The sequence below is a fragment of the Lingula anatina genome, chromosome 1 (assembly GCF_051362555.1).
Source record: "Lingula anatina isolate TDL-2025a chromosome 1, LinAna3.0, whole genome shotgun sequence".
NCBI lineage: Eukaryota > Metazoa > Brachiopoda > Lingulata > Lingulida > Lingulidae > Lingula > Lingula anatina.
Window position 1 is genome coordinate 5,637,043 of NC_141767.1, and position 27,836 is coordinate 5,664,878.

At 37.1% G+C, this 27,836-nt stretch overlaps 1 protein-coding gene and 1 long non-coding RNA gene across 4 annotated transcripts; both read right to left on the reverse strand.

Moving 5' to 3' along the window:
• Window positions 1-136: 136 nt before the first annotated feature.
• LOC106176541 (kinase non-catalytic C-lobe domain-containing protein 1) lies at window positions 137-23,127 on the reverse strand. 3 transcript variants are annotated; one of them, XM_013558973.3, is made up of 27 exons: window positions 22,982-23,127; window positions 20,985-21,303; window positions 18,699-18,754; window positions 17,558-17,807; window positions 15,256-15,845; window positions 13,682-13,796; window positions 12,895-13,031; window positions 12,258-12,416; window positions 11,907-12,008; window positions 11,306-11,404; window positions 10,977-11,072; window positions 8,489-10,625; window positions 8,090-8,237; window positions 6,804-7,668; window positions 6,415-6,547; window positions 5,966-6,066; window positions 5,464-5,663; window positions 5,066-5,179; window positions 4,679-4,817; window positions 4,014-4,166; window positions 3,651-3,854; window positions 3,184-3,293; window positions 2,680-2,821; window positions 2,265-2,387; window positions 2,026-2,085; window positions 1,721-1,878; window positions 137-1,510 (listed from the first exon to the last, which is right to left on the reverse strand). In XM_013558973.3, exons 2-27 carry the CDS (start codon window positions 21,235-21,237, stop codon window positions 1,285-1,287), a joined length of 6,870 nt encoding a protein of 2,289 aa, XP_013414427.2. In that variant the 5' UTR covers window positions 21,238-21,303; window positions 22,982-23,127; the 3' UTR covers window positions 137-1,284. The 3 variants fall into 3 exon arrangements, 2 of the variants coding, with proteins under 2 accessions (XP_013414427.2, XP_013414428.2); XM_013558974.2 differs by lacking the exon at window positions 22,982-23,127 and adding an exon at window positions 22,747-22,838; XR_015332210.1 differs by lacking the exons at window positions 137-1,510; window positions 1,721-1,878; window positions 2,026-2,085; ... (2 more) ...; window positions 3,184-3,293; window positions 3,651-3,854 and having other exon boundaries at window positions 4,590-4,817.
• Window positions 23,128-23,940: 813 nt separating this feature from the next.
• On the reverse strand, window positions 23,941-26,679 carry LOC106176540 (uncharacterized). The gene is made up of 2 exons (XR_001239763.2): window positions 25,329-26,679; window positions 23,941-24,385 (listed from the first exon to the last, which is right to left on the reverse strand). It is a non-coding gene; the product is annotated as an uncharacterized LOC106176540 (long non-coding RNA).
• Between the last annotated feature and the right edge of the window lie 1,157 nt (window positions 26,680-27,836).

A 27,836-nucleotide genomic window follows, 5' to 3' on the forward strand; every position in this document is an offset into this window, starting at 1 on the left:
CAAAGAAAATGCAAAGTTTTGGGTGTTACTGCCAAAGATCAGCTATCCATCAACACATTACAGCCCAGTTAGCCAAACTGAGTAATCTTGTCTATCGGAGGCAGTATTTGTCTCCAAGAGAAAAAAATGACAAATGTTTTAATTTAGTATATATTTTATTTGATGATTTAGATATTATTTCAAAAAATAAAGATTACACAACCAGTAAATAATTACACAGCTTCGAGTGCACATTGCTTTCTCTTAAAAGCTGCATGATACTTGTTCACAGAATGAGTATATCAAAGAACATTGGCATAATGGTATCAAAACTACTTTACACAGATATACCAGTCAGATCATTATTCTAAGCTATGCAAAGAAGGTTGATGCATCAATAAGATGCATTACACCATAATAATAAATTGTGTAATCAAATCCTCTACTAAAGGCCAATATAATGTAAACAACTAACTTCTGTATGCATAAAAAGTAACTGATAACAGATCCTACATGACATTAAGATTGCAAGCTGCTTAGAGCACAAACATAAATCACATGGTTTAGCCACAGCCTGAGAAAAGGCCAACATACCCTGTATACTACAAGTACAATACAGCAAAAGCTATATATCAGAACTTTAAACGACAAAAATACAGACTCTTCTCACAGCTGTCATAATTTTGGAAAAAACTAAGAATATAAGTTAAAGGAAAGATATGTTATTTCCACTGTATCTACAAAATTTACATATGTTCTTGGTATATAAAAGTAAGAAAATTTGGCTCGGAATTGTCTTGATATGAGTGACTTAATTGGACCCATGTTCAACAATTTGCACAAAAAATGTACAATGTTTAAAAAAAAATGCATTCAGTATTTGAACATAACAAAAATAACAAACTATCAATAATATGAGTATTAAATGACTTAGAACTGTAAATAAAGATATCATTCATCAAATTAAAGGCAGCTGTTTTAAATATATAAGTAGAAAAATATATAAATGCACTGTCTACTTGAGTAGAAGACTACTTTACAAGTTGTTAGTCTCATTAAATTAAATCTGGTATCTTATCCCGCACACAACCACCTCATTTTTCAATTTACACCATTCATTTCATTCTCGCTGGTCTATTAAACAAAAATATTTTATCGCATTTCTTTTCATGGAAGTATGTAAAATGTTTATTTTACATGGGTCTTAATCTTCATTTTAATTTTTACTTTGGCAAGGCAGATGTACCAAAGAGAAATGTCCAAAGCAAATTAAAGCTTTACCCATTAACTACAGTAACTGCTCAACTATCCACTTCCAAATTTTCCTTTCATCTTTTTGAAAGCCCCCTGCAGTTTTCCCGAGGAAATCTTGTGAAAATTGGTCTCATGCTGTGCGGCCAGTGCATGCAAGTCATGCTCGCTGTATTCCAGCATGCGGTTTCGCAAAGATTCTTGAAGCTCTCTGTTTGGCTCAAAGGGATATGTTTGCTTCTTGAAAATCCTAATTTGATCAATAACTGTGGCGATAGACCTGATACAGAACAAAGTTATCTATTTAGTAACAATTTCATACGTACACAAACTTGCAATATAAACATAAAAGAGGATAAAAAATGATTTAAATAATTTAAAGAATAAAAAAATTATGCTTTAAAGTAAATAACCTCAATCTAATAAAATCCTGTAATATAATTAAAAAATTCTGGGTTATTTCATTTTGATTGCTAAAGCAGAAACACACCTCATCTTGGACCATTTGTACATTCCATTGGCAAGAGTAAACCCTCCAAGTTCCAGCTGCTGTATGTGGAGCAGGAAGAGGATGATGCAGGGAATCGTGGGAACTTGTCTGTCTTCATCTGTCTGTAGCAGACATAGGCTGTCACTCTTCAGAAATACCTAGAACATGATTTATAACTTGTGAAACATTCTTGATATGTCAAACTGTGCAACTGTGCCTGTTGTACTAACAATATCTTTTAAATTAAAAAAAAAAAAAAAGATGAAAAACATTTAACACAATGAGTATTGGTAATTGTTTCTAACCTTCACATTGATCAGCTCCTCCATTATAGCAGCACTTTTACTGGGCAGGTGGCGCCACACCTAGGTTCAACAAAAATATGTTTTAAATATGTATAGAAAATTGTTAAAAGTGAACATGATAGCAACCAAACGAAATCTATTTAACAAATTGAATACTTTGATTAAATTACCAAAATACAATAAACTAATACTTATTGCTTGAACAATGGGATTCAAGACAGAAGAAATTGCTTGCTTACAGGCAGCTGTCTGACTATCAAGTTTTCTAGACCATCCAGTATGGCCATACTGGTGGCAAAGTTCCTGATACTGTGGCAAATTTTGGCTGTGTGGATGAACTTGCTCAGCAGGGCAATTTGACTCTGAAAATATTGTTTATTATGCCCTTCTTATAAAGTAAAAGCACAGAATACATAGTATGATGCATACACCCTACTGAACTGGCATACTTGTACACGCTCAAACACAGAAAATTATTGTAATTATAATTATTAATATTTCCCATAATATTTAAAAAATGAAAAAAATGATACTGACTAGCACATCTGTATTTTCAAAATACATTGCAAACAAGGCATTTCTTGTACAACACAAGTTAAGTATATCACCAGAAGAAATTCATTCCCATTTAGCTTACATCAGATCATTCCCTACCTTAGAGGAGCTGCAGGTGACTAGTTCAGCAGCCACCCAGTATGATATACTCTGGGAATACTCTATCAGGGTGTGTATCACAGCATCCTGAACATAGGAGCCAGCAAACAGACTGCTACTCTGAACCTCATCCAGGTTTAACCTGTACAGAGAAAATGATCACAATAAATGGTGGGTTATTTAAGTCAACAGTACAGGGTATTTTTTTAATCCACCCTAAATACATAGCAAAATTACTGCAATTTCTCTTATTAGAACATAAATTACACATGACATTTTGATAAAATTATTCTATACATTTGAATTGTGTCAATAATGATATGCAAATATATATTATGAACAGTGTTCAGCCTTAATTGTAGTAGGCAAAAATAACTTTGATGTCATTAATATCAATAAATATAAAACCTTAACGAACATTCCTTATGAACATTCCTTATAATTAAATAAACTAATTAAGAATTGACTTGTTTACAGAGTATGATTCATCCAGGAATGTCTTACCTCTGCACTGAGGCTGCACTGGTGATCATGCCTCCATTAGCCAGAGACACTCCTATCCCCTGAGCCCTGGTGTTCAGGAAATGTACTGGGTGGACTTGTTGGAATAAAGTCTACAAAACAAGTACAAACACTAAATAAATACGAGATTATCACACACAATTGATGCAATATGTATTTCATAGTAGAAATCATACACATGATAGCATATTAGCAATAATAAATTAGAAATGTTTCGATATGTAGAAAATTCAAGATGGTCTGTGAGCCCATTTCAGTTTCATATGGACTGAACACTCTATTCATTATAGACGGGTTATGTATCCATTTCAGTTATTCATTATAGATGGGTTATGTACCCAATTCAATTATAGATATGATCTGTGCCCACATTCAGTTACAGATGAGTCATCTGCCCACTTCAATTCAATATCAGTTTTACCTGTTTCACCATCAAGACAACAACTGACCTGCTCTACCAAAGTCAACTGCTCTGCCAGTGTCTGTGAGGTGTAGTCTCCAAGAGTGAAGGCATCAGTCTTCCTGGCCACTGCAGGGAAATACACATCCCCCATGGTCTCTTTCTTCTTCTTCTCCAGGCATGCCATCAGGCCTGTCTTGGGTTTGGATGGAGTCTTGGGACCCAGGCTCAGGGCTGCCTTCACAAACTCCCACTGCAATTCATCAATTTTTAAAAATAAAATACCTTAGAAGATTCTTTAACTCTTAAAACCTTTCAGAAAAACCCATCCGTTGACAGGAGAATGAGAACATGTTTAATCAACTATAGCTGTCAACAAAAATTTTGAAAAAATTGTGTATTTTTTCATTACCTTAGTTGGAGAAGACTCATCTTCATGCACTAGCTCTAATTCCACATCCTCAGAACTGAGAGCATCAGTAACAGCCATGTCCCTGTGCCTGCCTTGTCTACAGGTCTCTATTAGCTGTAGTAAACCATCTGAGTCTGGCTCATCTGGTAATACCTAGAATACAGAACAAGACAAGAACATCTGATTAGATATTATATTCTAAAAATTAAATCATAAATTTGCTTAATCTTTTAATTTAACTACATTTGTATCTGATGTAATTAATATATTATTTTATATCAAAGTGATATTCATATGTCAGAACAATGACAACAACGAATAACTTCCTGGCAAGTGTACTTCTACAACTCTGAACCTGAATGACATAGAGAAAAGCAACAGTTTTGAATTCATCCATAGATCACTTCATCATTTCTAACTATTATTTGATAATTATCATAAAGTAAGATTGTAGCACCACAGTAATGTGTACATTTATGTGTATTAATTTTCTTATGTGCTGAAATTGCATGTATGATTTTCATTTGGGCTCATGCTTGAAGTCAATGTTGTAAAAGCCTAGTGAGGCAGCCTTACCTGTTCTGTGATGACTAGATTCAACATCCTGGCAACACTGGGTTCATGCTTGAAGTCAATGTTGTAAAAGCCTAGTGAGGCAGCCTTACCTGTTCTGTGATGACTAGATTCAACATCCTGGCAACACTAGGTTCATGCTTGAAGTCAATGTTGTAAAAGCCTTCCATCCACACATATAGCAAATCAATGGCACGCTGCTTGACCTTCTCTGCATTCTCATCATCTGGTCTAGATCAAGATAAAATATTGATGATAAGAAAAATATATACTTTCATTAATTAACAATACTTCTGATATCTTAGCAGAACTTGTTATTTTTCAAGTTGCCTAATATAAAAAAAACTTCCATAAAATACGGAAAGACAGATATGTACAGACTCATAATAACAGTATATTCATTGGATATCTTGGATATGCTGTGTACATATTTTATCACATTTTAGTTTCTCTGAACAGGAACAGCTATAATAGCATACCTAGAAGTTGCTGCACTCAGTTTCTCCGTAATAAACTCCAGCAGCTGTGCAGGTGTCACCATGTAGCGGTAGCAGTAGAATAAATGATGGATGTAGCTCTTCGAGAGGGCGGTGCTGGTACAAAATAGAACATCTATTATGTCACATTTCAATGGTACATAATTTATGAAAATACTAGGAAAAGCTACTAAATATTTACGGTTTTAATAACATAACTAGCAATGACTGAAAATCAATTTTGTGGTTATGCATTTACAGTGACACCTACATTGTAAAACTGAATATATTTCATGCATAACACATACTGTTTGAAAGTAGTACAAGAAATATGATAATACCACCCATAGTATAGATAACCTACATATACATCTTATACAATTCATATACAATTCACTCACCTGGCAAACAAGAAAGCCATGAGTCCCAGTGGAGTGCCAGCCTGGACCAGCTGTTGTTCTGTGCCGTCTGGGTCCCTGATGACCTGGATCTGTAGTAAGGGGTTGTCTGGCCCCCACTGTAGCTCCAGGGTCCCCGGGGAACACTGGGCAAATGAGTACATGTAGTTCAGGGCCAGACCCTGGCTTTCTGCATACAGCATCTGGAATCAGAATTGTGGTTGTTGTTTTTACTTTTTTTCTCTTCATTTTCTCTCTCTATCACACAAACACACAAAAGTCGTTTTTGGTAGACAGGTCTGCTTTCCCCCCCTAAAATATCATTTGTTTGGATATCCTAGGAAAACAAAAATTTCAAATGTGAAACTGGCAATTAAGTCCAATTTTCTTGCACTATTAAACAAATTAGATCAAAACGGGTTCTGCCCAAAGTTTGTTACAAAAGTGAAAGGGTATATATAGAATATTCCTATTTGATCCAATGCCAATTGCTCATAAAACTTACATCCAGATGTTTTCTTGCCTCCTCCAGTAAGGAGAGTTTGTCATTCATCTCGGCAATCTGTTTGGACACACGGGTCAGCATGGTGCGCTGTTCTGGGGTAGCTGAAATTACCCAAATTATCATACTCACATTCACTTACTGAAGCTAAATGTGAAGAGTTTTACTCATTTGAACTTCTTTTACAAAGGACTAAGATTAATGATGAACAAGGCAGCAAAGCTGTCAAAAGAAGAGACATAAAAATGACCAAACTAACAACAGCAGTAATGACAACAGATGCATGTGGTGTGATGGCTAAATGTCTAGTCGCATAGCATTAGTACATAAATTTTTATTGAGCTTTTAACTGAGGCAAATTACCTACTTAATACAATGAACTGACCTTTGCCAAATAACCCTTGAAAACCTTACTTTGAAAGTCATCTAATGACAGTTTGAATGGCAATTACCTTTGTGATTTTTGTTTGCATCCAGTAACTTGCTGTAATATTTTTGAGTTTTCTTCTTCATTTTTAGCTCATACGCTATTTGTTGATCAATCTCGGCCATTTTGGTCATGAGATCTTCTTTCTTTGCTGATCCCTATAACAAACAAATATGACATAGGATATTTCACTGATTTCAAACACTATCATCTGCCTGTATCAGAAGACATTGCAAAATAATGATAATAATAATAAGAAGAAGAAGCAGAATAGAAGAAGAAGAAGAAGAACAACAACAACAACAGTAGCAACAACACTGGTATTCTTCATAACCATCAAGTAACAAATACCAATAGCACTAGCAAATGTACTATAAGTAGAAATTAAAGTCCAAAATAAACACAACTTCTTACCAGTTCATTCACAATAGACTTCACCATAGTATTGTACTTCCCAGCCACATCAGCATAGTAATACACAATGTTTGCTTTCTTCTTCATCTTATCCCCACCACTGCCTGACCACCCCTCAGCCGCAGAAGTGGCTCCACCTTCACTTGACCGATGTCCAGCTGAATGGTCACTGTGTACAGACGATACGCTCCCCTCCCTGGTCAACACCTTTGACTGGGACAGAATTCTCTTTCTACTCCCACTGACGCTAGTGCTGGAGTCAGACTCCCAGTGCTTCATGGAGTCCTTTCTCTCACTGTTATACTTAAACGATTCCGACAAGGACTTCCGCCTCTCAGAATCTGACACTGACTGTAGTGTGGATGACAGGGCAGCTTCAATATGGTCAGTGTCACTTTCTGAGCCCTTGACATGGATCAGTTTGGGTTTTCCTGGAGCTTCTAGCACCCAGGTGGTCTGCCTTTTACGTCTACCTTCACTGGCCTCAGAATCAGACCTAGCTCCATCCAAGGCAGTCTGACTGTGTGACTTCACCAATGTCCCCTCTGCAGCAGCCTCCGCCATTGCTTCCTCCATTAAATTATGCATAGAAGAGCTCTTCCCCTTATCAAGTTCGTGTCTCTTCCTGAACCTCCTCCTGTGTCTGTCATAATAGTGCTCAGTGTCAGTGGAGTCGGAGGTGTCAGTGTACGGCAAGCGCATGGCTCGAGGTCTGAGTAGCCGGTGGTCAGTTGGGATGATACGCTCTCTGTCCCCCAGCCTGACTGGTCTGAAGGCAGACATGGCAGCTGTCCTGGGACTCTGGTTTCCATTGGGAACATCAACACTCAGCACCCTGGCTGTGGGGGAGGTCAAGTTGGCAGAACTGAAAACAATTAAATTACTCTTAATTTCAGTTATCTAATTGCCTGTAACAGTCTTGGGACCCACTGATGTTCAATTTAGTATTATAAAGTAGCAAATGGAAACAAAGAGCCATAGTCAACAGTAATTAATTCTCAAACAACTTTTAGGCTTAAATATATTAAACAAAAGTATAAGTTTCTGGATGTCAGATAATGTATTGGTCAGCAGGACCAGATCACATGCACACACATGCATGCATTCACACACACACACACACACACACACACACACACACACACACACACACACACACACACACACACACACACACACACACACACACACACACACACACACAAAAAAAAAAAAAAAATAATAATAATAATACAATAAGAAAATTTCAAAATGCTGAAAGGGCATTACACTATAACCTAGCTCACCTCTGTGCTTTGTTAGGTGCCTTCCCATTCACTGCCTCATAGAGCTTGGTGAGGAGATCCTCCTGCCAGAACAGGTCACAGTACTTCTCTGAGATAGCACTGCTGAATGTCTCCCACTTCAAGTTGGCAAGAGAGCACACATAGTCAGCTGTGAAATAAATAAACAGCATGAAAGTTCATTTTTTGGTGTTGTAATTTATGGGGTCATTGAAGATCATGCTCACTACTGGCAAAACTTTGATAAACATGGCTACTGTCAATATATCATGTATGTAAATTATAAATAATAAATTGTAAATTCAAAAATTATAAATAAAATACTTATCTCTTCTTACTTCATGTTGCATCATTTAAGAAAATAAAATAAATCCAGCTTATTTTGTCAGTAACAGCACTCACCCATGGCAACATCCTCCACACCATTTTCCAAATAGCCATCAAAGGCAAACTCTTCCCTTATCAGGTGGATCACCTTCCCCACCTGCTGTTGTCGTCCATCTTGTCCTAGGAGCCTCTCCATCAGGGCAGGGTCCCCTGTGAACCCCCTGTACAACCCACTCACCCCACTGTCCTTGGACAGAGACGGGGACGGGACTGGAGAGGGGACACCACCATTAGATGATGTGACTACTTCCCCCTTGGACAGTTTACGATGGTTCTGATTGGTTGCTGACTGCAGAGGATTGATTGACTGTGCATTGTTTTCTATCTCAGTGTCATTTTTAATTAGAATTCCTTTCTGAGGTTTTGCTGAACTTTCACAAGTTGGCTTCTGTTCTGGTATCACCTCTGATGATGACTTTCTACCCTTTCGGATAGGTTTCTGTGGGCTCTGAGAGTTTTTGTGGTTTCCATTCTGAACCACATTCTCGTCATTCTGACCTGTTTGTAAATTTTGTCCAGATTGCAAGTTTTCTCCTTTACTCTTAACTCCCTTAGCTAAGGCTTCTTCATCACTGGTGACTGACGTCACCACTCCTGATTCTTCAGACAGACTTTTTTCTTTCAAAGCCTTTCTCTTGTCCTCGCTGGCTGATTTAGATGAGTCTTTATGTTTAGAAGACCCGACATCCTCTGAAGATTTAGTTTTCTTTGGTGAAAGTTTGGAATCTGTTTTAGCTTTTGAATCACTGTGGCTTGATTTTGTGCCTCCTGGTTTTGGTGGTGGTTCTGGAGCTTGTCCTTTTGACTTGCTAACTCCACTCTTGTTAGAAGCTTTGGCCACACTGCTGTCCTCCTTTTTCTCCTTGCTTGTCCCAGTTTCCCTGGTTTTTGATTTATCTCTGCTTCTTGTTTGAGATGACTCCTTTAGCCTAGTTTGTGATGAATCTCTAGTTCGTGTTTTTGATGAATCTCTAGGAGTTCTTACTTTACTGTTGCTATCCTTGTCTTTTTCTTTTTCAGTCTCCTTACCACCCCCTTGATCCTTACTAGTGTGTTTAGAACTACTGTCATTCTTAGTCTTTGAAGATTTTTTCTCCTTTTCCTGGGAACTTTTTTTGCTTGACTCTGTTTCTGCAGAGCTAGGTTTCTCACCGACTTGGGGTCCAGAAATTGAACTCTGGGGTGCTGGTGGTGCATTGGGAACAATTGGTGCAGCAGTATTTCCTTGTATGGGGCCCTGTGTGCCCGGAGCCACAGGCACTGCCACAGGAACAAACTGATACAGCCCAGTGTTAGGGTCCTGTACCATCTGAAATGACACAGGGAACAGTCCCCCGGCACCCATCTGTACTGCTGGTAGGGACATTGGCAAGTTACCCTGGCCCTGAGTTGGCCCACTGGGTGGTACTGACTGGAACTGGCTGGGAGGGGTGAGGAGACTTTGTGGAGAGGCTGTCTGGAACTGTCCTTGAACTCCTACAGCAGGTGGCGCCACAGGCAAAGGATGGCCAGTTGTTGTTGTTGGTGGTGGTGGTGGTTGTGATGGCTTTGTATCTGCCTGTTGTGGCTCTTTGCTGCCCTCAGTCTCTTCTTCCTGCACTTCTTTCTCAATATCCATGGCAAAATTAACAGGGGCCATATTCTTAATGAGATTCTTTTTCAGTTCTTTCATTTTCTTTGCTAGGGCCTTCTCCTTGTCTCCAGGAGACACACTCTTGGCTGCTGCCCCAGACGCGGGGACAGCAAGGGGTTTTAACTTCTCAGGAGCCCCTGAAGAAGCTTGGGCAGACCCATCTTTCACCTGAGATGGTGCCTGTGTAAGAACAATGGGACTAAAGTGTGTGGCTGGGGAACTAAAGGCACTGGGTATTCTGGGCTCTTGTGCCACTGGGTGAAAGGCAGACCCTGTGGGAAGTGAAGGTGCCCCCAATCCAATATGGCCACCAGTGGCTTGGGACTCTCCAACAGATGCAAACCCTGATCCTGGACTCTGTCTGAACATGACTGGACCAGAGGGACTACCACTACTGTTACTGGAGGTGTTTGCTGTGGCTGTATTGGCAGGTTTTCCTGTCACTCTTTTCAAACCTTGGAGCAGTTCTGGGTGTGTGAGGAACACTGTCCTGATGTCAAATTCCTTTGGCCTGGAAGACTGGAAGAGAAGTAGATTTTGTTTAATGTGTATGTAAATACACTCCTCATTTTTTCAAGCTTCTCCAAACAATGTTCTTTTAACATCAAACAACTTTACATTTCCCATTTGCAAAATAATAGTAACACTTGACATAACGATTGTTATAAAATAATATCTCATAAAAGTCAGTATTTTTTTTGTTTTTGGTTTTCTTGCATTCTAAACCTTAAATTTCATCAATGAAAACAGACACCCTCTCCCTTCCCTGTCTGAACTACAGTGAAGCAGAACAAAATTATCTCCGATACAAACACTATGTACACATATGAAACACAGAATACAGACAGATATGATGTACAGAACATGCACCTTTCTCAGCTTCTTTACTGGGTTTTGGATCTCTGTCATAAGACGATCATGTAAAGAGACTGGCCTTGGTCGAGAAACTTCTGTGGAAGCTGTAACCTACATTGCAGCAAAGAAAATATAGCAGTTATAAACATGCAGCATTTTTTTTCTTTTTGCTGTTTTATCCCTGATATATCAAATAAAATACTATAAACTGCTTTTACTTAGCATGTTGTAACATAGCTTTTTATTGAATTTTTTTTTCATGTACAGAATGTACATTTATATGATGTCTTGCTTTTTTCCATCAACTACAGAAACTTGCTTATCAGAATGTATCCAGTACTTACAGGTTTCAAATTATTTCTGGTATCCTCAGATCTGATACTGTCCAATATGTTAGCTTTAGCAGTATCCAGCTCTTGCTTTACAGATTCATTCACCCATACCTAAAAAATATCAATGGAAATCATCATTTTTCAAATTAATTTTTATTATTATTATTCAAATGCTACAGACAGATGTAAAAGTGAGTCTGCAGGTGATTCTTAGCATCACAATATTTTTGCTGTAAGGACATCACCTAATTCTCTGATACATAGTGTTCAAACCTCAGCAATAGTAGACCGATTTAAATTAATGCATCCAGCTAGATTGATGAAGAACAAGGTTAAATTCTGTAAATACTGACAGAACTTTACAATTACAATTACATGTAATTTACACAAGCTACCCTCCCTTTTTTCACCAATCGTCTCATTTTGTCATGTGTACTTTTAACAAGCACTTATTTACAGCTACAAAGGGTAACCCGAGATCTACTGTACATTGAACCAATTCTTTGGATTTCCTGCAAACACTTTACTGATCAGTTTATTGATTTTCTTTACAAGGTTAAATGGTGTTTCTTTTCTGGGAAAAATAAATTTTCTGCTTTTGTTGCAAACTTACATTATTTCTGCTAAAGGCCTCTGTAAGTTCTGCATCCTTGTAAATATTTCGGCATACTTCTTGGGACGGCAAATCATTTAAACCAGTTCGAGCATTGCACAGCTGTGGAAACAACAGAACATTTCAGCATATTTAAATGCATTGTGCAGGGTCAGTGTAACATAAATAACGTCATGCTCGTAAATTTCAAGGAAAAGCAGCTAGTCAGTGACATTTCGAGCATGTTTGAACCAGAAAGTGAGGGCATACAATGATACATGATTCTATTTATCTGTTACAACAATGACTTGCAATCTGAATTATTTTGTTGCTCTGTTGGCTAAAAATTGCCAACTCTGAGCATTTTCTTACCTGTAAGATGCTAGTTAGGCTGGGTCTGACCACAGGGTTGGCCTCTGCCATAGACGTCAACAGCTGCTCTAGCTCCTCACTGAAGGTAGGGAAGCTGTCTGCGGGCAGTTTGTAAGAGGACAAGAACCACAGCACGGCAGCCAGGCCAAACACACAGGTCTGGAATAAAATTTACAGTAAAATTATGCTGTGAACTCATGTGTGACCATGCATGAGGACAAGCTCAATCTCTGTTAGAATTTTTTTTTACAAAATATGATTCAATTAAACCAACTAATACCATTTATCCTATCATTCCATTCACCAATAGTGAAAAAAAAAAAACTTTTATATACGAAAGACACTTTTCTGAATGCCAAATAAATATTTATAATTTTAAAGGCAAGTATTAAAATAGGTTACACTATGGGCATATAAGCAGAAAATGGTCCTTATCACCACAAGACTTAACAATATCTCTTTCAAAGCCAAATTTATAGTACCTGGCTCCTCTGTCAAGAAATATACTCTTGACAGCTATCAACAGTTTCTTATTCAACAAGTGTTCTATCTATGACCCATCAGAAACTAATTAAAAACCTAAGAACTCTGTAATTTGGATAAAAAAGGCTCATATCTAATTCATAAAATCACTCACCTGTTCATTGACCACGCCTTTCTCCTTCAGTTCTGGAGACAGGTAGATGACCTCCAGTTCGGCCTCACTGTCCACTGTCTTAAAACTGACCTGGCCTGATTCTTCTATGAGGACAGTGGACAAGTGAATATACAGGGCTGAAAAAAAACATTATCCTTAACCATTATCCATAAACATTATGCAAATCGTGAAGTGAAGTGAAAAATATGTAGAATTTAACAAATCTTACATCTGATAGTGGAGACTCAGAAGTCAGTAAATGGAGAGAAAAATAAACAAAAGAAAAATAAAAAATATGCAAATGTGAAAATTATGTAGAATTTAACAAAATTTTACATCTGATAGAGGAGACTTAGAAATGAGTGAATGGACAGAAAAATTAAAAGACCAATCAAAAATATTTTTGCTTGGTTTAGATAGAAGTGAACTAGACAACAACTCGCTATTAAGTGGCTAAGATTTTAGCAAAAGCAAGAGATCATGACAAAAATGTGAAGGCACAACAGAACAATGGTTATAAATGTCCCTCTTTTATGCACACAAATGCACTCAACAAGAATAAAAATATGCAAAGCTTGCACTAGCTTGAACAAACATGATTCACCTCTCACCTCACTGCCATCAAAATGTAAAAGGATAATGCTCTAACAAACAAACAGTTTTTTTTCATGAAATCAAGTCAAAAATCCTTTCCTGCAATAAACTGAGTGCTACCATACTGAGTTGAGCTGTAATTTGGGAATTTTGGTATGCCATTTTCAACGACTGAGGAGTAAACTGTACTCACGTAGGTTGAGCCTAGCTCTCTGTAGTGCCAGTACACTCTCCCTGCATACGGCCCACAGCTCATGCTCCTGCATGCAACAGTTCAACCTCTCCAGTATTACTTCTAAAGTTTGGCTCTGAAAACACATGGAGTCAATGTTGACAACATTTAGCACAAGATACGATTCACATCTTTCTGGGCACCAAAGACACTTCCAGGGTTGAAAAAAATTTGAAAAAAAAAACATCTGGAAAATGCAAACACATTTGAATGAAACAAAGCAATGTTGTAAAATAGGCCCACCCTTTATGAATCACACGTTTGCAACTTGCTTCTTAGCCATAATTTATAAGAGTTTTAAACATATACCTCTGGTATTCAACTTCATTGTCATATGGGTGCCATATTTCTTCATTTCGTTTGACACATCGGCATATCATTCCCTTGATAAAAGTCACAATCCAAAAGTGCAAAAGTTTTGACTACAAAGCTCTCCATTCACTACACTACAGTTAGTGACCTAGTTTCAACATGACACCACGGCAACATACTGCTTACAATTTGAGCTGCATTCCTACAAAAAGCATTCAATTTCACAACGCGTTCTCAGAGGGATAGCCTGTAAGAGCACAGCCCACTTTTGTTTTTTAGATAGCCATAAACATAAGCTGAGGTACGCTTTGTGCTACGCCACCACCACTATCCTTACCTTCCATTATGCTGCTTGTTTTCTTTGCCCTACACTACATTACATCTGCTCAGAAATGGTTTTGTATGACGCTATTCAGTAAATACTATTATTGGGTCTCATGTTTCTTATCCTTACAGAGCTATTTTGTGTTGAAAAGAAAAAAATGACTTATGTGTTTATCTTGCTGAGCTTAAAATGTCTATTAGAATAAAAACACCAATTGTTGTTTACCCTAAACTGATATGGAGTGTGAAGAGCAAACATTTGATGAAGCCACTGTGTTTTAATAGAAATCTTTTTTCACATCAGACAATTACAGATTCAAAGTATTTTTTGTGGGAGGGGGGCAGGTTACCGTGGCAACAACACTGCATAGCCAGATTATTTAACAATACTCATCACTTCTATTTAGTAAGTTTTGAGTCCAGCAGAAGAAATATGAGTCAGATTAATTATTTATTTTTTTAAAATGCAATTCGGATTTTTATAAAAACCAAAGGGACTCATTTTGAATGTTGGAAGGGATTATTTTATCATTGGTTAGTATGGAAAGCTGCCATTTATCCCAGGAAAATCCAGTTTTTTGGTCCAAAATGAACACCATTTACAGATGATATATTACAAGAAAAAATGATGTTAACATATGTCAAATTTCCCTCTTGCTTTGCTTTTCTTTCTTTATAAATACTTTCTTCACAAATAAATATAGATACAGCTTGTGTTATTTGGCTGAAACTCAGTGACTATATGAATGACTAAATCTTTATGTTTAAAATAATCAAATTTAATCAGGAAAACTTCACTGAATTAAGATGGTACCTTTAACTTCAATCTAAATATCAAAATAAAAATCTTAACTTCACCATGTGATAAAAACATAGGATACAAAATTATAAGTCTTTACCTTTTTGTTTCCTGAGATTTCTTCTTTCTTAGGTGTTCCATATGAGGCAATGGGTTTTACTTGACTTGGAGTATTCCATGGTCTAGTGCCAAATGCTGACGAGGTGGAATAGGGACTCCTATATGAACTGAACAACTGTTGTTCTCGATTTCTAAACACAGAATTGTACTTGACTCTTTGGTTTGGTGATGAAAATACATCGTCTTTATTATAACTACTGTCACGTGGACTCCTCTCTGGACTCTTTGCATAGCTCATTTTCATTCTGAGTAAAGTGGCAGTTCCGGGACTGTCTGGTTCTGAGACTGAATTAGTACTGGTCAATTTGTCCGAGGTGCTCTCCCGGGCTGGGGTGGACATCAAACTGGACGTTATTGATGCAGGTTTCACGCTTCTAGGTGGAGTGGTACTTTCACTAGATCCAACATATCCTGAGCTAGAGGAGGAGGATCTTTTGTTTTTTTCTGGGCTCGACTTGAATGGCTGAGGTCTGATAAGTCCAGAGCCTTTGTAAGGAGAGAGCCCAGACACCTGGGGTTGGTCAACCTCCCCTTCACTCTGGCTGGACCTGATTGAAGTCCTGTCCTCACCTAAAATAATAAGATCACATCAGGGTTGTGTAAATAAACATACCAAATCTCTTTGAATTATTGTGAATTAAGCTGTCTGGTTATGAAAATAGACAAGCTACATATGGTGACTGTATTTGTTTTCAATAATAACTATAAAGACACATGAGTGTCCTTGTTAAGAAACTATAGATTTTTCATAAAGACCAGTGAAAAACATACTTCCTGATTTAGATTGCCATCAAATATATTTATGAACATACGCTTCTCTAAACTTTTGTCTTAAAAATGAAGGTGTCAAGCTGAACTTGTAAGTCACCCTGAACAGCATCACAATAGTCAACTCAAAACATCACTTGAATAACGGAATTTTAACAAGAAAACTATCTGGAACATGACAACTGCTGTGTGTAACTTACTGAGTCCATCAATTATGTCAGGAATATAAATCAAGCACCACTCCGCCCAGTGGACAATACAACCAACAAAATATTAAAGCTTTCAATTAAGCCCTACCTCTTATAAATACTGGCAGCAATTCAGAAATGGCATACATTAACAAAACCGCACTCCTAAAAACCAAATGAGCAGACAAGGTGTCTTGCAAGTTCTCAGGCATTCCTCTCCTCTCTCAGCTCAGTGTGAATATCAAAATTTATAACAAGTTGGCCATCCTGTCTATTCAACTGACCCTACAATTTTTCCAGCAGGTTACACAGGTGTACAAAAGAAAGCAAACACATCCATAGCTCAGTACTATATAACCAACACACTGTGGTTATCCAAAAATCAATGGCATAAGAACCTCAAGCCAGTGAATACTGTTAACGTAACAAATGCACATAGTGGCATAAACTGTGTCCAATATTTATTGATGCTAGGGTGACAACATGGTGGGAATAATTTTGGCAAATATGAGATGGTCAACTGTTTTCACATTATCAGCATCTTTTTGGTGATGTTTCAAGAAAAAAAAACAGTTGACAGATGTTTATGCATATTCCATAATTGTGTGTGTGTTTATTGAATAAAACAACTTACGAGAGTCAGTAACATCTGAAGTCATATACAAAATTGCTTTTTTTACATACTGGAAATACACTGTGAAATCAAACAACACAGATTAATATAAAGGAAATAGGACATTTCATATTTGGAAGCAATAATAACACTAGCTCAATTCCAGAATATTTGTTCTATGTGCAAGTTAAACCAATAACATTCTATTTTGCTTCCTCTTGGTACCTCCATTTCATAACGAGGATTACCATTACAATTGTGTATGTCCCCGCCCCAGCCACTAACATAACCAGATTGTATAACCCTAAACTCCCCTACACAAAACTACTCTATAGACCTGACCTACACATATACATAAGTCCTCACATTAGACAGAATGACCATTGCGTAATGGAAAATTCAATAAGCCATAGTATCAATTTTCACAAAAAGCTGCACAAACTAAAATGTTGTTTGTTGATTCTGAACCTGATCTGAAACCAAACCAACTGTACAATACAGGGATACCTCAAGGCAATATAAACTGTGGTGACACCATGTTTTTTTTTTATAAAAGTAACATTTGACAAGAGCTCTAAAGCTTGATTTTTAAACAATACCACTGGCTACATAATCCAAGTTTAATATCAAATGAACACGTCACCTTAAATCAGCTAGATACTAATAAATAATTATGTGAACTATTTCTTAATGGTAACAACAGCCATACCAACCTTCTGTTGACATGTCCAGTTTTCCCAGGGCTGCCAAATCAAGGCAGACTTTAGCAGCAGATTTCCCTTGTAACATGTGATTGCATTTGTTCAGTACAGTGTCCAAGTCTGCTCGCTCGTCGTACTCATCTGTTGTAATTCCCGTAAGCACTCCGTTAAGTTCCTTACTCAGTTTCCCGGCTTTGCTGCTGGAGGAGGCATTGTATTTGGCTGCATAGAGCATTGTCATCCCCAGAGAAAATAGGTGTGCCTGCAAGATGGGAAAATGTAATATCCTTTATGTGAGGTAAAACACAATTTAATGCGTACATATGGCCTAGAGACTGCTGAATCATGTCAAAATGCATGTCTCCAAGTTGAAGTGAGTTTGTCATAAATTCTTCCCTAGTTGTTGCTTGCATCCTGAAAGAAATTATGTCGGTTGTATATTAAAAGATATGCATCCTGCTACCACAGCATTTACCTCCACCATCAGACCCCCTCAATATTCTCTCCAAACTGATGAAAACTGGTGCAACCAGCCACGTTTTCCTCCAAACATGTCAATAACCATGCAATTCCCTTTTATTCTTCAGCTTTAAGTAATTAATACCCACAATCAAGTATTGATTTGAATTCTGAATTCAGCTCTGTGCAAGCCTGGCTTGCAATATTGCTCAAGTACTTAGTAGTTCAACTGTTTATAATTTGGATTACACTACAGAATTGAGACATGAGAAATGAATGCCTACAACACAAAATATATAGAAACAATACAATAGAGAAATTATTGATTAGTGGATGCAGTTATGTCAACTTATACATTTATAAATTCAGAATCAATGAAATCAACTGAAAACAGAAGAGCCGCTAGCTTCAAACAAGCAAAATGTTGGCTCTTTTCCAGTGAGTTAAAATATCAGTTCATCATTTTTTTGGGTAATTTTACATGCTAAGAAAACAAACCATATTTTGCACATTTGCAAGCCCTTTTCACATTAATACCACCCATTTCACAGTTACTTAAAACAAAAAAGACCTTTGACCCTCCACCCAATTAATTTTTACTGAAAAAAAAAAAAAGTGAACATGAGAACATCAAAACCTCTGTTCTCATAACCACTTCCATGATTTCACATCTAATGAATAATTGGTGCTTTACCTTATATGAGTTTCCAACTTTGTCATATTCAGGAGGAATGTACAGCTGCTCTGGATCTGAAGCAGAAAAGTGAAGTAGCACGCTCAATACACAATCTGCCGCAATGGCCTTTCAAATAAATAATGAACTGCCATGGTATTTGATACACTGAGACATGTGGCCTTACTTTCAAGACTTCTCTCAACACCAAACTGCCCTCTGTTGGTCAAAATACATCAGCATGTGGGTACATTAGTAGGTTTTCTCAGAAAAGCATGTACTAAATCACCTCTTAAATTTTCATACATCTTAAATGTAATGCTGACAATGACTTAAAACTAAAACTTGCATATGCTGCAAGTCCACTATTCAACAATTTATATCAGCACTGCAAAAACCTGCTGCAACCAATAATTTTTTTAAATAATTAAATGAAAACACATTGTACTTTTGGGTGAATCAGTGTCGAGTCATAGTGAAATTTGGCTTTGCCTGTCCATTAAAAAGCACTCTGTCAATGGCACTGCCATTTAAATGTTATAAAATACTGTCCAGGAAAGAACTCTACACTCAGACATTAACCCTGTGAGAGCAGGAAATTAAGATTCCTGGAAACTGAAAGCAAGACTAGCTCAGCTTTCCTCATTTTACTATAAGACCTTTCATCCCTAATTAACGACATTATATTGAATGCACAGCAAATAATTATGCACAACAACACATTAGCCATTAGATGATCTTTTTGAAATTCTATCCTCACTTCTACTACTCACCTCTCAAAAGTTTAAAGTGATTGATTTAAGTTCAGATATTTAGTCCTATCCACACAACTTAATCTGGATACATCTGGATACATCCAACTTATCCAACTGACAACCACCTCATTAACTAAACTAAGTTGTTCTACATAAGAAAACACATTTTATCTTCCCTGATCTTTCTAACCTTTTTCTTTCTGCAAGCACATGTTAGGAAAATATATTGAAATTCCAAGACTTTTGATACATAGGAAGCAAGAATTTACACACAGAACTGTTTTATCCCTCTCTTTGAATGAAAAGAACAAAGTCAACAGCTACTGGCATGCCTGTTACTTAAACACTGTCCATAAACCCTAACCATGGCACAGTAGCTAAAGTATTAAGTCCAGGTACACAGAATAATTTGCTTAGCACACACTGCTATCCAGAGTCCAGGGTCTTTTTTTATTACTGCATTATCACAAGAGGTTAAAACATAACTACGGCTAGGTCTCTTTATACGCAAAATGCAAACTAATGTACATATTTGCCTTTACCAAGCAAAGCTTCTATCAATCTATAATAAGCCCTGGGCTTTTGTTACATGGTATTTACTGTCAAAATACCTCTTACCTTTCAGCTCACAGTGCATCAATGTATTGCTCCTGTATACCAGTATACTGTGTGTAGTTCATCACTGTAGAACTCCATACAAGTTATAGTACAACTATGATAATATCACCTTCGGAAGCCAAGCTAAGCTGTATAGGTTGATCATACGTTAATAATGTTATGAAACTAGCCTCATTCACTGAGTAGTTTTTCCGTGTTTATTTGACAAACACTAACTCTGGTATGATTTACCCAGGCCACCCTGGGTCGTGCTCCTCAGTTTGCCCCTATGTTTCCATTTGCCTTTCCTCAAACAGCACAAAACATTTGGCTTGCTCTCTGCTCTTCAGACTGAGCTGTGCTAGCAGTAACCTTAGGGAGCAGCCACAATAACCTCCTTCTCTCTATACCAACAATACGCTTACAAAGGGCTAAACATGATAATGCTATCAAGCTAACTTTTCATTGTGCAACTGTAAAAGTCAAATTTTTCCAATTAATGTATGGGTGGATAATTTCTTAATAATTATAAACCATTTGTATTTTGATATGTAATACAAAATGTCTAATACTACATAGCATTTTTGACATGCATAAACAGCTATTTAATACTTTATAACTGTATGAGCTTAATAACTCCTATACCCAGAGACACAATAATAAAATTACTACCATTCGCTCAGAAACTAAATTTTAAACACAGTGAATGGCTGCAATGTTTTGTTCTCCAAGTCTAAACTAATTTAAGAAAAAATATTTTTATATTAAAAAATAATAATAATGATGACTGGAATATGTATGTTACAATACAAAGGACCCTGGTAAAATTGGCAACCATATTTTTTAGCTCTAACATTAAATGAAAAGACAATGCAAAACTAAAAAAAATCAAAATTCATGAGTAACTGAATAAATCTATCAAAAAAAAATCAATATATTATCATATCATTCATACCTGTGTTTAAATCCAAGAAACATATGTTTCCAGCAGCATCAAATGCCAGACTCTCCGGAGTGATGCACAAGGTTTGAAACATCTCAGAGGAGCTGTGCAGTGATTTCAGGGCCTCACAACACTCCTTACATACCGCCCACAGCTCCAGCTCTGTCAAACAACCATCACGGATCGCCAAGATGTCCGCCAGACACACACGCTCATCCCCCTCATTCAGAGATGGCAGAGGATCGAAGTCTGAGTATCCTGACATGCTTGTGGCCCTGTTATCTCAGTTTTACCCTGGTGTGGCAAATATTGGCAGCATCATAAATTAACCCTGTGTAAAAGTAAAAAATATATAAATCAGTCTCATTATGAACTGCACTCACATGTACTTACATTCTGTGTCAAAATCATTAGCAAAATAACCACAGGATGAAGGTTCCATAGCCAAATTTACAAAATTGCAATTAATTTCAAAATTATAAAAAAATTCAATTTTCTTTCTGTTTTTGTCTGCAAAGGTGGTTATACTCGTACTTACTAGTACACAACTATTTAAATCAGAATGAAATAGAAAAAATAAATAGATATATAATTAAAATGACAAAATAAAGCAATGATTGATGTCAATCCTGAGAACAATATTACTTGTGAGTTTCTCCTTTAGATTTATACAAACTTAGAAAAAAATACATTAACTGTTTCTCATACATCACTACTTATAAACAAGCTAATAAACAAGCACATTAAAAAAAACACACACATGTCAAAGTAGCATAAGTGTGTACAGCAATCACCATATTCATATATACTGTCATCTAGCCATCATATACCACTGCCAGAAGGTTCATAGGTGTAACCTCCTATACAAGTATTTAATTACAGACACCTGGTTGCTATTCAGGCAGTTATTAATTGTTATCTCTCAAGACTAGCAGTCTGTTACATAGAGGGTTGACAGTTTATTGGCAGTTTACTGGAAAAGTACAGATCTACGTGGGACTATAGGAACTAAAACATATGGTGAAAAATAATGAACATTTTTCACCATAACTAATATACACATCTATAGAAACTATTTTCTCATTCACTGGCAGTTCAACTGATAAAAAATTACTGGGAGTGTACAATGGGTTATTTGAAGTTACTCTATCATAAACTTATATTTCATTTTAGATAAAACAAATAAATAATAATAATACTATGACTTGAGCTGAATCACGTTTTTGGTAAAAATTGTGATTAACAGGCAGTACCATGCCTTTACCCTCCTTCCCCCTCCTTCCCCCCCCCTCCCCCCCCCCCCCCCCCCCCCCCCCCCCCCCCCCCCCCGGCCACCCACTCACATACTCCCAAATGTTAACTCTGTTTGCATGGTTGACTTTCATGTATCAATACGAGATGTGGGACATTACCAAAAGGTGCTCAGGAGCTGTCCTGCCTGATGTGGTACGATTGACAACTATGCAACCATCCAATATTTTACAAGGATCTCCCTACTGTTACATGTCTACAGTAGCAGTGAGGTTTTCATTAAATTTTGCCTCTTCAATTACCAGAAGTCACACAGAACTTGCAAATATTACTCCAAAGCTTAAATTGCTATGTATTTTGCAGTGTAAACTGCAACTGTACGACTTACATTTATCCAAACCAACAGTAAAAGAGTAACTAACTTATTAATTATAAGTAAGGCATGGTATCCAGATATCCAACTTGTGTAACTTAAAAGTTACGATTACTTTATTTTCTTATAATTTATTTTAAGGCTGGTTACTTTTAAATATAGGCAGATACGTGTGTCCAGAACTACTTCTGACGAATATCTCGGCACATCCGGCTACAAACTCAGGTCACAGAGAGTCGCTCCTGCCGAGCTGCTCAGGAATTTGACAATCCCTTTAGGCTTTACAGAAATCCATGGGCTTTACCATTTGCTTCAAATATTCTAGAAATTCCTATCTTAATGTATCCATAAATGAGTACAAAAAATTAAATCAAATTATACATACCTGTTTTCCTTTTTCAAAGTGTTCCAGAGAACACCTAAATTGGGCTACATGTTTATTAAATCTCCAGGCGAAGTTTGAAGTTCGCACCTGTCTGATTGTTTATGCTACGCTGACACACAGACAGAATTGTACCCCGCTAGGTAGCGTTGAGCAAGACGGGCCAAACAGGAGACTCGTGATTTTCATGATTATTTACGTTATTATTTTTTCTTCCCATCAGAAAACCAGAAATTATTTTGAAGTAAAAAAGCCATCCCATTATGCTGGTAGAAAAATGCAAGGTCGTTTACACTGTAAAACATTTTCTTATGCTTTCACCTTTGGAAACGTGTTGCGTGCTCAACAAGCCTAAAATCTAATCGTTAGTACATATGTATAGCATATGTTAATGCAACTGAGAAATGTTTACCGCTCTCCAGTTTTATTAGTTTTGCTGTGAAAACAGGTTTTCTGGTCAAGTGTATTATTATTATTATTATTATTATTATTATCATTATTATCGTTATTATTATTATTATTATTATTTAATTCACAATAAACGAATTTTTAACAAGCATTTCTTTCAAGGACAAGGCGTCTTTGGTGTTAAATGTATTTAGGCTGGTACAAGATCGTATATTATAAAATTAAAGGGCAGATGAAAAGCTTTATAACAGAATAAATAAATCCGGCTTGGAATCCGAAAGATCTTTATATTTTGCCGTTTGAGAGCAGAATACAATTGAAAAATATTTAAGGAAAAGCATTGCATCCTTAAATTTATTCGCCAGTTGAGAGAATATGTAATGATATTTCCCTTTCCCAATAATTATTTCAAGCATATTTTCTTCCCAAGAATTATTTGAGTACTCAGGTGCCATGCAATACTATGTCACACGCCTTGTACATGTAGCCTATAAGGTGACGTGGAGATTATGTGTGTGTTTATAAAGATGCTACAATATAACCAAGAGAAGTAATGGAGATTCCACACGCTCCTAGACGTCAAAGGATGTGTTTATTATGCCTTTAATAACAAATGAGTTCAATTACATTCGTTTTTTTCCATAAAACTCGACAAAAAGAAGATAAATCAAGTGCACGTGGAATATAAATTCTGATTCCATTTTTCAGAGATGTTATATCATGTAGGTAAAAGGGTCAGTAATAGAGGCCTTGCCATTTCAGCAAAGCATACATCAAAGAGCCGACCACTTTTGCATTCAGGGAGGTTATCGTAAGGGCGGTGGTGAGGTGTGTTGCAACGTCCACGGCGTTGGCGGGCTGAAAACGCAACAGTTTCTCCCCAAGGCCTGGGATCATGTCATCGAAGCTATGAGCGATGCTTGGTACTTTTATGACATGCCAAATACCCATCAACAGATGTAGCTGGCTGTGATAGAGGAAAAATAGAATCCAGTGCAACTGCAATATGGATAAATAAAATGATCAATAATTTAATACGTTTAAACCGGTATTTCATCATATCATGATTAGATTTCATGTACTTAAGACCCTTAAAATGCATTTATTTTTTAATTCTTTAAAGAAGCAAACAAGAAGGCACTCACCACCGAGATCTAGAGTCACAACTTACTTAGACTGATTAAACACAATTATATAGTTTTAGTGCACTCTCAACTAGCAAAGCACTCAGAGAGCGCAGACTTCCGCCAAGGCAGCTGAATTATCATTATTTTTAACTGTAAATAAATAAATTAATTTATCAACTCAATTATATTTTTAGTTGTTTATTGATCAACTGATTTATTAGATAAATTATAATCATTATTTATTACTAACTATTATTTATTACTAAATAATTTATCAATTGATTAGTCAATTAATTCACTAATTAATCATCAACAAAATCTAGCCCATTTCTTACTTATCCTAAAAAGTTCATCAAATGCCTCCATAACTTTTTTGTATAATTTTGCTAACAGACAAATTAATCAATCAAAATTAAATAATTGGCAAATTAAAATTAATCAATTAATGTATCACCACCAAAATCTAGCCATTTATAACCTGGTCCCCTTTCATCAAAAGCCGTCAACTTTTTCCATATTGTTGCTAACAGACAAACGAGCTAACAGAACCAAAAACATTACCTCCTTCGCAGAGGTAAAATATAACACATTGACAGAGTGACGGACAGTGGACCTCTATCTATTTACTATTAGAAGGTACGTGAACTTTCGAGAGGCTCTCATAAAATTTCAGGGATGGTTTCTTTCTTTTTAATACAGGCAATGCACTTTTTGTCAGTTTAGACTAAAATGTATAAATTTGTATTAATTTTGATTGTTAATTTGTACCAGTGCAAGCGACCTAGCGTAAATGTGGTGACAGACTAAGTTTTTACCATCAAATCAGCCCATCGAATACACGCCAAATGCCACATATCAAGTCTCCAGGGGTACTTCTCCGTGTACAAATACGCAGCATGGCCCCAAGTCACCAAGACCACCACTACGTGTAGAGCTTCCTGCAGTAGCAACTCCAGTTTTGTTTTTGTACCTATTGACGCTGCTTCCCCGAGTTTGATCGTGTGTGTCCCTCTATCTACCTGTTGCAGGGTGAATATACTAGTTCGATGATGACACAACGTTAAGTTACATAACGGAGTAGCATGTGCGTAATAACGTTTTTCAACTAGGTGGCAAAAAATATGCCACTGGCATCTAAGACTGTGTATATCACATGTTATTTTTGTCACGTTTTAATCACGGAAGGAATTCCAAGGTTCAAGAAATACTTTTCTCGGCGCTTTCGAGATCTTTTGAAAATCTGTCTTTCATCGGTCAAACGGGTAATCGAGTCATTGGCATAAATGTAAGGTTTAAAGGGGACTTAGTATGAAAGTGATCTATAGTCATATATAACACAATGTACAAACATCTGAAATTTAAGTAGGCTAAGCAAACTATTAGCGTTTTTTATCAGTTTTATACGAAGGTGTCAATACTTCAGTGTGACTGCATGGTGACACGTGTTCTTTTCCTGTAGCAAAGCAGACACGAGGGTCCAGTTGGGACAGGGAGAGAATTTTCACTATATTTTCTCAGATAATTCTCTGGTTAGTTCTCTGCATTTTTCTGCGCATGTCCAGCGAGACATTTCGAGAAAAAAATCACCCGCTGACCTTTCATAAAGAATATGGGTTACGAGTATCTGGAGTGTGTTAGCGAAGATAAACATTGAAATAATAGTAGGGGGGCTACGTCAGATCAATTTTAAAAATAAGATATTAAAAGCAATAGAATCAAAGTCAATAAGTGTCATTTTCTTTGTTCGCTTTTTTATAATGACAAAATGTATTTGCAGACATCACTTTAAACATATAAAATACAGGGTTACTACTTCATATGGAATATTTTTTTATCATTGTTATTTTTGGCTTGATTCATCAAAACAGTATGTCATTGAGTGATAAAAATATCCAGTCTTCTATTGCGAGATATTTTGGTCAATAATATCAAATCTGGCATAAGATGTCATTCAAAAGAAAAGAGCACCCCCAGAAAACCATATCAACAGTTTGAAGTCAGTATTAATTTTAAGCTAAGATATTAAAGAAAATGATAGCCTCCGGACAGTGATATGTTACACAGTCAAAGGACTCATTACAGTAAATCATGAAAAGTCATCAATAGCGGTTATGACCTCAAACAGCCGCTTGCACCATCCTCATCCTACATGGCATACCCTGTGACAAGTTTTTTAGAGTTTGGATGGGGATATCATTCCACGCAGTGATATTTTACTGTCGCAGTTCACCACTATTTACCGGCCGATGACTATAGCTATTAATTCCGCCCACAGATTTTCAAGTGTGTTCATATCTGGGGAGTTTGCAGGCCAGGGCAGTTGCTGAACCCATTGGTTTCAAAGACAAACAGTGATTCTGCGAGCTCGATGTGGGGTTGCACAGTCGTCTTGGTACTTACAAATCGAAGCATTATTTACTGTAGAATGTCTCTGTAGGAACCCTGGTTGAGGTTGCCTCCTAGAAAAACCAACTAGTTCTGGGCACCGGCATGAAATGCTGCCAAAACAGAGACGTTAACACCCCCTGCTTGCACCCTAGGCAGTACACAATCATCGTTTTATGTCTCTCGTACACGTCGGCCACGGATTCGACCGTCAACCCTTAAAATCTACATATCTGGCCTCATCACCGAAAACGACGTGATTCCAGTGTTTTGGCTGCAAACGCACGTGGTCCCCAGCCCATTGCAGACGTCGCTGGATATGACCTGCTGTTAACAGTTGTTTCCCTACTGGTCTTCGTGCAAAATAACCGGCTTGCAGTAATCTCTTGTACACGAGGGACCTTGAAACAGGCATTTGAATGACATTCTGCCACTCTTTAATGAGGACACTGCTTGTCTTTGTACGACCAGCACGGAGCACTCTGTCTTCTTGGTGTGATACGCGGACACCCTGGTCGAGGCATTGGAGTAGGTGGCCCTGTTATAGCATTTCTTTGAAGGACTTCACTAATGGTTCCTGATAAATGTTGCATTACCTGGCAATGGCTCTCCGTTTCTGGCCATTTTTCTCTGAGAGCAAGAATCCCATAGTAAGCTGCGTTGCTTAGCTGTCGAACCATATCTTCTCTAAGGTACCCCTCAAGTTTCGGAGCGATCCCTTTGTTGCTTCTCTAAACACACTCCAAAGATTGGCCAAACCTATGCGTTTTTATACAAGGTCAGAAATTGCCGAAAAGACCACCCCTCACATTTCTGACCACAGAACATGCAACTGTATACATCAATTGTTTCAAGAGTTGTGTAGTAATTAGGTAACACACCTGGCTACACATGGAGCGGCACCTCAGTTTTGGATTTAAAGTAGTAAGAGAGCCAAA